The 11,388-nt window shown below is 36.6% G+C and overlaps 1 protein-coding gene across 1 annotated transcript; it reads left to right on the top strand.

The window, feature by feature from the left end:
- Positions 1 to 3,869: 3,869 nt before the first annotated feature.
- Positions 3,870 to 6,815, top strand: LOC134224228 (coatomer subunit delta). The gene is made up of 8 exons (XM_062703541.1): positions 3,870 to 4,258; positions 4,323 to 4,546; positions 4,764 to 5,164; positions 5,230 to 5,400; positions 5,460 to 5,773; positions 5,848 to 5,959; positions 6,025 to 6,190; positions 6,268 to 6,815. The coding sequence occupies exons 1-8, from the start codon at positions 4,216 to 4,218 to the stop codon at positions 6,394 to 6,396; spliced, it is 1,560 nt and encodes a 519-aa protein (XP_062559525.1). The 5' UTR covers positions 3,870 to 4,215; the 3' UTR covers positions 6,397 to 6,815.
- The last annotated feature ends 4,573 nt before the right edge of the window (positions 6,816 to 11,388 follow it).

The following is an 11,388-nucleotide window of genomic DNA, read 5'->3' as shown; positions in this document are numbered from 1 at the left end:
GTTTGAAGTATCTACTTTTTTCAATGAGAGTGAATCTATTCTTATGTCTACTGAGACATTACTATTCAGAGCTATATAAGAGGATTTCTCTACATTTAGTCTCAAATTATTCTCTGTCAACCAACGTAGTATTAGGTGCATGTCATGATTCCTATCAGTTTCTAGTTCTTCTATAGTGGTGGCTTCGTAAACAAGACAAGCATCATCTGCATAACGCTGCAAGCGACCTTTCAAAGGCAAATGGCACATATCATTGACAAATTTAAAGAATTCCTGGATATCCTTTTAAAAGAATTCCTGGAAGAACTATTGGAGGAATTCGTGAAGAAACTGCCGAAGGAGTTCTGGAGGATCTTCCAAATGAATTCCTGGAGGATTTTTCGAAAAAAGTCCCTGAAACTTCCGGACAATTTCCTGGATGAATTACGGAAAGAATATCAGAATGTATGTTTGAAGAAATTCTTAGAGGAATTCTCAGAGAAAATACTGGAAGAATGGTCAAAGATATTTCTAGAAGAATTACCAAAGGAATTCAAGGAAGAATTTAACGAAAGTGTGTAACAAGTTTCCTCTGATTTTGCTACTTAGTATTTAATTAAAAATCCCTTAATTTTTTTGTGGAATTTCTCTGAATTTTTTTTAGGAAGGTTTTCACGTAGAAATCTACCATGGAAATAATGAGAAGTAATCATTTAAAACCAGAACCAATTCAATTTCTTGTCGACATTCGTAAAAAAAATCTATTAAAATTGAGACAATTTTCTTGTGGAAATTAAAAGGGATTTATTGTGGGAGTTCAGAAGAACTTGTGGAAATTAAGGAGAATTTTCAATTTAAATTTTGGAGGATTCCCTTTATATCTTTTTACGGAAATTATTAGATATAAATTTTGAACTGAATTCCCAATTTCAATTCTCTTGAGTTTAGACAAGAAATTCCTCATAATTTTCATCGGAAATTCTCCTTATTTTACACGAAAAATTCTTTGAAATTTTTACAGAAAATTCTTTTAATAATTCAAGGCAAATTAAGAGTTTTCCGACGGATATTTAGAGGAAATTCACATGGAGGCCAAATATTTGGTAACTCATTCGCTTTTATTTGCTTGATAATTCTGTAATTTATAGCTAGTGTAATATCTGCTTGTGAATTTGTGTTGCGATCTGATTGTGAATTTTTCCTTTGTTTGTAATGATCTGCTTGTGAATTTCGGCTTTGTTTGTGAGAATACATTTTAAGAATCTGTTTGATTGATAAGTGTTAGAGCTAAGGAAAAGAAGATGGAGAACATTTCGTAGTGAATTATAAGTATGTGAGTGCGATTGTATAGATTAAACTATAGATACACTGTTTTGTAATACCTTTAAATACCACCATCATTGGGACTTCTAATAGTCTGTTGATGAAGAAAAGTAAATAAATAAAGTAAATGCTGAAAAGATCAAATGAATTCAAAAAGAATTAAGATAAAATTAAGGTTCTAGCTCAACGGTTGAATAGATTACATCAAGTCATAGAAGAATTCAATAAACTTTTGCGTTCCGATGTAATAATCGAAATACCCGTGTATGTAACACGTCAAAAACGCCGCCGCCGGCAAGGAAAATTCAAACAAATTCTGCCATCGGGAATTTTTTAACCAGCGAACAACTCAAAGTTAAGTGCGTATGAGGTATTTTTATGTTTGAGATTCTAGGCCCGAGACAAAGACTTTTATAACCTTTGTAATTTTTTCTGTATAACTTACATATAGAAGTCGCAGAATTTATAAGTAAAAAATAAAATTGTATTTTCCACTCGCTGGCTTATTGATTGTCTTCAGGGGCCTGTAGCATAATCGAAATTTTACTAATAATATTAGTAGAGTAGCTTGTAACTTGTATTTTTCTGTTGCATAATGAATCTACAAGTATGAATTTACAAGACTAATATTACAAGTAAACCGCACTAATAATATTAGTGGAATTTACAAGTAACTGTTGCATAAAGAAAATACAATTAGGAATTATTAGCGATGGCTTGTAGTTTCTTTTACAAGTATGAATGGTGCTATAATTTAATTTACAAGTAGCTTTTATTTTATTATTTTACCTGTGCAAAGTAATTATGCATCGTTTAATTGTTTTTAACGACCGAACAGAGAAAGAAACTATTATTCTAGTTGATTCAAATTACCATATAATGAAATACTGTGCTTAGTGCATAACACTGAGAATTATGAGTATCTTTAAAATACTTTTTTTTTCTTTCCCTTGCACCAATAGTTGCGGTAGTGTTCCAATAGTTGCGAATCCCGTATAAAACCTATGGGATTCGCAACTATAGGAACGCGAATTATAAAATATCGCAACTATTGGAACACTGTACCAATAATTGGAGGATTAATTTTAGGTAACAATAAAGGATTTTGATGAAATTATGGCACGAAAAGATATTTTAGTTACTAGATAAAGAGGGTCGCTGTCGTCGCTGTCCGAAACATCTTTTGCTGGCGAGGATAGGGGAGCTAAATGTCAAAGAAGGAAAATCCATACGATTTGACAGGGGTATGTACCACACATGTTCCGGACAGCAGAACAAAGGGAACCGAAGCGACAATCTTTATCTAGTAACTAAAATATCTTTTATAGCACGTTTCGAATAAAATAGAGATAATGAGCTTTCGGATGCACTATAAAGGTAAAGGAAATGAAGTATGGATTAGGTGTTATGGAGAAATTTGTGTTGGAACGTCCTTAGTTCCTCCACTATCGGGTCTTTTGCCCTATTCTCATCAGTTAGTATTTTGAACTAAAAAAAAATCGTTCAAATTTCATAATCGAATTAGAAGCAAAATCCAAACTTGCATAAGTCTCACAATACACGTAAATTAAACCCGTTTCAAAAACACACCACAAACAAGTCTATCGGGATTCGATTTATCATGGAGGATACGTACGCGTAACTTACAAATCGCCCTAATAAAACTTAAGTCAATCCCAAAGACCACGTAAAAACGACTCCAGTGTGCATTACATTGGCTTGGTTAAAACTGCCAATACCACGAAGCCGGCTTAAACCGCGGAATCAATAAATTTACAGAGATAATAATTCGTGTTCCGTGCATATTTATCGCAGTCAAAACATATATTCTATCCACAAATTTGCAAACAAACGTAAACAAATCGTTTACCTCCGCATTGACAGTGAACTGTCGGATGAATTTTGACAGGTAAATGAACCTGACGGACTTGTAATTTCAATCTTACTAATAATACAAGTACTAATATTATTAGTTGGCAAAACATTATTATGCGACGCAAATTACAAGTACTTGTAATTTGTTGACTTGTAACTTGTAACTTGTAGCTAATATTATTAGTCTGATTATGCTACAGGGCCCAGGTATCTTCAAATGAGTAGATATGGCTTCAAATATTTTGAAAAGTCTTCAAAATGTCTTCACGAAATAAATGTCTTCACAGAGATTCAAATGTCTTCAAATTGAAGACATGTCTTCAAATCTGGCATCTCTGGTCTCGGCAGTGTCACATGAAAAGGCCTATAGACGTCAAATCATTTAGTGTACACGCTTACATGTGACTAACGAGTATTGGGTTATATTTGGGTAAATTTCAGTAACAAAAATCGATCAACCCGAAATGAGAGTGAGTGTGAGAAAAAGAAGCGGGCAAATCACAATCTACACATAACTCTTCAAATTGGTGAAATCGGCAATAATAAGTAAATGATTTGTAAGTATTTTTAACTAAAATTTTGGGTTGATTTATCTGTCCGTGTAACGTTTCGTGAAAAGGCCTATTTCAGAAAAAAAGAAACCTTACAAATTCTGATTGACGATCGATCGACGACATATCCAGCGTGAAATGACAGTTACCGAAAACGGAGCAGAAAATATAAAAAAGTTTGTTGGTTGCTGGTGATCGAACATTAATAATTTAGCTAAAATCATTGGAAAATATATTTCTACTGGCAAGACTTTTGTGAAATTCATTAGAAAACTATGTCTAAAGTGTGACCTCGGTGAATTATCAGAGATTGCAATCAATAGTGAAGCACTCTAAGGGTATTTGTCTGGTGCTATAATCTTCGTCCACAATCGAAGAGCAAACGTCATAACTTCACACGTCAGCCGGAATCTTGCCTATCGGAGTGTCGCGATTGAACTGGTATTTACGTTCGACCGTCCAAAACTTGTAACGAAGCAGGTTCAAGATGGTATTGATAGCGGCCGCCGTGTGCACAAAAGCGGGAAAAAGTAATTCTTTTCAGTACATAAGGTTTCAGTTTAATTATTTTGAAATTGCTCCTTTCGTGTTTAGCAATTGTCTCGCGACAGTTTGTCGAGATGACCAAGGCCCGCATCGAAGGACTGTTGGCGGCTTTCCCGAAGCTGATGACCGCTGGAAAGCAGCACACTTTTGTGGAAACAGATTCCGTGCGATATGTTTATCAGCCATTGGAGAAGCTTTACATGCTGCTAATCACTACCAAGGCTAGTAACATTCTGGAGGATTTGGAGACGCTGCGGTTGTTCTCAAAAGTGGTTAGTTGGAAATCATTGCTTTTGGTTTAAATGCTTAATTAATTAGCTATTCAACTATATTTTTGCCTATTGAATATTAATATTAGACGAATGTACCTCTAGAAACTTTCGACTAGAAATTGACCTATATTTTAAAAAAATATCAGTGTTCTGCTGATTTGATTATAATTATAGCAGCTGAGCTTAATCACCTATGATTATATTAACCTTGTTGCAGATTCCGGAATACTGTCGGTCCCTGGAAGAGAAGGAAATTATCGAGAATGCATTCGATTTGATATTTGCCTTCGACGAAATTGTTGCCCTGGGATATCGGGAAAGTGTCAATTTGGCTCAGATTAAAACCTTTGTCGAAATGGATTCGCACGAAGAAAAGGTTTACCAGGCGGTACGTCAAACGCAGGAGCGAGAAGCCAAGCAGAAGAGCCGCGAACGGGCAAAGGAATTGCAACGTCAGCGTATGGAACAAAAGAAGATGGGTGGTAGCGGTCGACCGTATGGCGGGGGAAGCTCCGAAGGATTCGGAAGCAGCTCCAGCGGAGGAGGCATTTCCAATCATACGTCAATTTCGGCACCGTCGATTGGTATCGGCGAAATCAAACCGGCTGCTCCTGTTGCGTAAGTTAATTCAATGTGAGCAATGGGTAGTCATGTGAGTAATGATGACAATTCTATGGTTATAGCAAACCAGCTGCCCCGAGGAACGCTCTTAAGTTGGGCGGAAAGAACCGTGATGCCGACACTTTTGTAGATCAGCTAAAGAGCGAAGGCGAAAAGGTTGTGGCTAATCCAACACCCGCAGCTGCTTCTTCTGCGGCTAAGGCAAAACCAATTTCGGATGTTAAAATGGATGAGTATGTGTTAATTTTATTACTGAAAGCCTTGATAAAGCGACGTCGTTCGATTTTTCCAGAGTACATCTCCGTATGGAAGACAAAATCGTGGTACGCATAGGGCGAGACGGTGGCCTCCAAGGATTTGAACTATCGGGTCTGCTGACGTTGCGCATTTCGGATGAAAAGTATGGCCGAATCAAGGTGCAATTGCAGAATCAGGATCAACGAGGTATTCAGTTACAAACTCATCCCAACGTAGACAAGGAGCTTTTTAAGAGCAAGTGTCAAATCGGTTTGAAAAATCCGGCAAAACCATTCCCAATGAACACGGATGTGGGTGTTTTGAAATGGCGCTACCAAACGCAGGATGATTCTGCTATTCCACTAACTAGTAAGTATCTACCTATACGTATTTTAAACAGATTATTTTCTGTAATAAAATGGGTTCTTTTTACTTTTTTACAGTTAATTGCTGGCCGTCGGAGAATGCGGAAGGCGGCTGCGACGTTAACATTGAATACGAGCTGGAACACACCCGACTAGAACTGCAAGATGTTTGTATTACAATTCCAATGCCGTAAGTATTGCATTACCTGTTTCCCTTGAAGGAAGATAAAGTGTCTAACCAATTCTAATTGCCAGTATGGGAATTACACCATCCATTGCGGAATGCGACGGTGAATATAATCACGATTCCCGGAAGAATGTTTTGCAATGGAATCTTCCTGTTATCGATGCATCCAGCAAGCAGGGATCAATGGAGTTTACGGTACCAAATTCGATACCGGGAGATTTCTTCCCACTGGATGTAAGTTTTTTTGGCTCTCTCCTGTGCTGCGTAAAGTTTTTTTTTCTAATTCAATATTTTGACTTTTTTATCAACAGGTTTCGTTCTCTTCAAAAATTCCTTATGCCGATCTACGAGCATTGAAGGTTCAGCTGGTAGATGACGAATCGGATGTGAAGTATTCAGCGGAAACTCTATTCTATCCCGATAAGTATGAGATCGTGTAATTTATTTCTGCGTTCATTCAAACGGTTAACTGTTGCGTTCCGGGATCTATACTTTTGATGTAGTCTCTATTATTGGTAAATACTTTCCTCGTGGCGTTTAATAACTTACCTACTTATGTATTTTATGCTGAAGTCCTGATTGTTCCCATGGCACTCACTCTTCTATTGTTTTTATTTGAACCGTACAGTTGTTTATAGGATTTAATTCAATACAACAGACTAATGGTGACCAACTGATTCATTGTCATCTAAAAGGGAAGTAGAACTTCATGGTAAGCATGTTAAACATTTACATGAGGAAGTTTTTCGAAACATGCTAATACAATTAAATTAAGAAGGAAATCAAATTCTATAGTATCCAATTATTTTATCTACATTGATTGAAGCAAAATACTGCAAATATATGATTATGGATATAAGTGTGTGTTGTACTGAGTGGTGTGCTATCACAATCCACTTAAGTATGTATAGGTAGGGTAACCGGAGGTAATGTTGGCCCTGGATGTAACATTGGCTCATCACGTATCAATATTTCAGCGATAATACGTCGATTTGTAGGGAAAAATCACTGACTCGGTTTTGAGCAGCTATGTTTCATTGACTTAAGCAGGCTGTGCAAGAGTTTTTTTTCTTTTGCCCATTAAAAGAGTTTTCTGAATGGACATACCTGCTTTCGCTCATCAGAAGAATGGAATGGATAACAACCACACTATGTCAGGTATCATTTTTATTTCACAATTTACATTAGTATAGCGACACGATTAACCAAAACTTTTTTTGACAATACTGAGGGACATGCACTTTCGATTTGTAGCAATACGTTAGTATATGTGAAACTATAAAATCAAAACATTCCTACTAATAACCCGTACTGGAGAAAATAACTTAAAACTGCGGATAGAATATCCGATGCTTACGATTAGATTGCTGAGAATCTTTGTAAAAATAGTTAAAACTTAACGTCTTAATTGTCTCGACTTCCCTGGGAATGAAAGTACCATCGTGCTAGCCTCATGACATACGAATGCAAAAATGGTAACCTGGCTTAGAAACATCGCAGTTAATAATGAAATGTACGGGAAACAAAGCAGAAGGCAACGGCAATTAACGATCAGAAGGCGGACACTCGCGGAAAGGCAAATCAACTTTAATTAGTTTTAGGTAGATTTCGGAGCTGTTCGGAAAGACGTGTATCTCAGTTGATGTCTGGATAACGAAAGAGACCGACACAGATCGGTCTTCCTATTTTATTTGTTTTGGTATATCGAATACTATAAAATAGATTATAGCGCAGACACGCTCAAACTGGTTTAATCACCTTAACGGTACACATCAGTCCTCCCCTCTTCGGGAGTTATTCGTTGGTATTTTACATTAAAGAATAACATTTACAACTAGTTGATTATAACAAAAAAACATACAATTCGAATCAAAGATATTGATATTCACTTTTTCTTCGCGTTCTCTTCGAACGCCTCGGCAGGCCATCGAGCGCCAAATTATTATTCATCTTTCGTTTTCGAACCGGCTTGACCAACCGTTCGACACCGCGCAACTCGCACTCCGGAAAACCCCGGAAAGGCTCCTCGCTCGGCTCTTCTTCGTGGATAGTTTCTTGCAGTGGTGGTGGTGATGGACCAGGGTCATCGACATAGGGATCGACATACACCACCATCGATCGGCGTCGCCGAATACCCACATCGTCAACGAACTTCATTTGGCTTCGGTTCGCCGTAGTTGTTTTCCGTTGTCCAATCGTTATCTGGGAAATATTTTTACAGATACGTTTAAACAAATACGCTTTTAACAATTTAGCCTGATGGCGATTACTATTCTTGTACCATAGAGCATCATCAGCCATCAGACTGTCCAAAGGATTTTTACTAGGCATTTTGCCAATATCGTTGTTAGATCCAATGGTTGTTTCATCACTACGATTATCACAATTAATTAATGGTACGTTTTTATTGTTTTTGGTTTTCTTTACATTAATCATAATGACTAACAGTATAAAGGTATATACTAAAACTTTCTGAGAAGAAATAAATCCTTCCATCGTCATACCATTTTTAAAATATATTAAAAATAGTCCAATTAGATCCTCGAATTCTGCGTATAAGTACTTTGGGTCGAGCAAAATCATTCTCATTACATATTTAACCATTCCAACTATTCTCTCCTCCTTGCCATTAATAGCAATATTATACGGAGGATTGTTTAAACCCCATATTCCTTGCCTCTCAAAGAAATGAGGACTTAATAGAGGACCACTACTTGACATTCTGTCTGGAAACCCATATTTAGCAAAATATGCTAACAGTAGTTTTATCAATTTTTTACATTCCGTTCTATTTTTCATCCATTCAACTTCCATCCAATTTGAAAAGCCATCAACGTTCAATAAATGAACGTGATGTTTGTAGCAGAAAAATCCTTGGCGTATTCTACCAAAAAGTTTTGTGGAAGGAATCCATTTCGTATTAATCAACTGTTTTGGTTGCTCTGCCATAACAGCAGAAGTATCACAAGCACTAAATTTTTTGTTCAAATCAGCAACTGACTGCTCCAATGGGAATCGCAAACAAATATCAGCACTATTATCCCTTAATGCATCGGGAACGTCAAAAGCTTTCCTATAAATAGGTGTGTCTATTTTTAAAACCAACTCGGCTTCATTACCTTTAATAGGAGTAAAAAAATCTTTAATGAAAACATTAGACAATTTAGTCTTGACATAATTCATTAAGTCGTTGTGTTGTTCAATTATTCTGTTTTCAGTTACTTGTTTTTCAAAACTATTACGCCAGTTGGGAAAGAAAACTTCCAACCAGGTTCTCCCAAATAAAGGAACAAAATCATGATCACTATCCAATACCAGAAGTTTTAATTTTGCCTTTATATTCCGAAAAATAACCGAAACTATAACTTCACCAGCAATTTTCAATCGAGAACCGTTTACCACTATTAAAGTCTTAGAACTTTTCTGCAGGGGAACATTGAATTTAGCCAAAAATAGCTTCTTACCAATCACGGAAACGGGTGAGCCACTATCAATCTCCATCTGCACATTGATGCCTTGAATATCCAGTTCTAGTAAACATGGATGACTTTTGTCAATGGAGGAAACATGCATGCACTGTAATTCACCTGGATCCGAATCATCACTCTTGTCTTCCCAACAACTCATCATATTCGACAAATTATCGTCATTTTTCGCACAGGTTTTTTCAAAGTTGATGTTATTGATCGGACTCCTCTTGAATTGTTCCAGCTTCGGGCACCTCCTGCGAACATGTCCTCGAACTCCACAATAGTAGCACACTCGGTGGTCGTTTACTGGTTGCTCATCGCTTTTGAGTTCCACCGGGTGAACCACTGCATCCTGGTACCACTTTTGTTGTTCATGGTGCCGCTCTTGTCTAACCCGTTCAGTCTCCGAACGATGATTCGCGCGATTGTTGTACCTATTGTAGGGTTTTGCGTTGCGCTCGTCATCGCCTGGAAAATGTCTGTAGCCTACTCGGCTCTTCACTGGACCATGCCCTTGATTTAAATTTGCCAGGCGTTGAAAAAGGTTACCACGACTTCCAACAATAGAAGCGATTTGTTCAAGAGAATTGTTTTGTGTTAATGTTTTTGCATTAGAAGCAGCAAACTCCCATGTAGAAATAATTTTCTCAACTTGAGCGAGATTCAATTTGTCCCCATCTTCCGCTAATAACTTTTGTCTCAAGGCGTCATCCGACAAGCCAATGAGAATTCGATCAAGTATGCGATCCTGTTTATCACCTTTAAAGTTACAATACTCAGCTTGGATTTTAAGCGAAAAAAGAAAATCACTGGCTGTTTCACCAGGTTGCTGTACTCGGGACCCAAATTTAAACCGTTGAATCAAAGCTGTATCAGTTTTGTCTAACTTTTGTTTAAGTTTATCAATCAGTTCATCTAACGGTGCATCATCAAGCAACTGTTCACTAAAGTACAAATTTTGAGCCACTTCAAAAAGATAATCACCTCCAAGAAGGAACATCTGGTCTTTCTTGTCGGCATCTGCTACTTTATTGACACGAAAATGGTACCCAAGCCGCTTGAACCATGATGCGAAAGATTGTCCCTTACGGTACGGATCGATATTTGGTGCTACGTACGAAATCATTTCTATAACTTTTAAAACCAACCAAAATAATTCAATTTGAATAAGGAATAACCCAAAATAATTCGGATAAATGTTTCAAATCAATTTGATACAATGATACCATAAAAGCACAATAATTAAAAAAATCTTAACTGGTTTCAAAAAATTCCCGGACAACTAATTAAAAGCAAAAAACTTCCATTGATCATCAAGAAAAATAAAAAAATCACCAAATAAATATATCAAAACCGTTTCACGTTAGTGTATCCGCCATTCATGCGATAAACAGCATTTTGTCCAATTGTTCTTCTACACAATGCCCTCTTTCACAAACAAATATAATCCAGAGCTAAAACATTCACTTTTTTCTCAAAACTTTCAAATTTCAAATAAAAGAAACAATGTATAATCAAAAAGGACTTACCGCAATACAATAATATCAAACCCGAAAAAATGATTTACTCCGGTAGTTTCAGCGGGTTCTAATTCCAGAAGGAAAGGAAAAACTTCCTCTTCGCCGGCAATCGCCACTATTTGGAAAATAAAGAAGAACACTAATTAATCAACCTGATAATTGGTTTCAAAAACCTTTTCACTCTTCCTTTGTTGTTCCAACCCTTTGTTAAAAACGTAAAACAATAGGCGTAGTTTTAATTTAGCATACAATTATCACCGGCTAAACATAAAGAAAAGAAAAATTGATTATTTAATTAAATGAAAAAATCTTTTTCACAACTTTTTTTCTCCGTGTTTTGTTGTTTGGTTTATTGTTTCAATGAAAGAAAACACTATCGTACACCACAAAATGGTGTTTACGAGCACTAAAACGTGCTACCACTAGTTTTCACCGTCTTCAC

This window comes from Armigeres subalbatus, chromosome 3 (assembly GCF_024139115.2).
Source record: "Armigeres subalbatus isolate Guangzhou_Male chromosome 3, GZ_Asu_2, whole genome shotgun sequence".
Classification (NCBI taxonomy): Eukaryota; Metazoa; Arthropoda; class Insecta; order Diptera; family Culicidae; genus Armigeres; species Armigeres subalbatus.
This window is presented reverse-complemented; position numbering and strand designations above follow the sequence as displayed.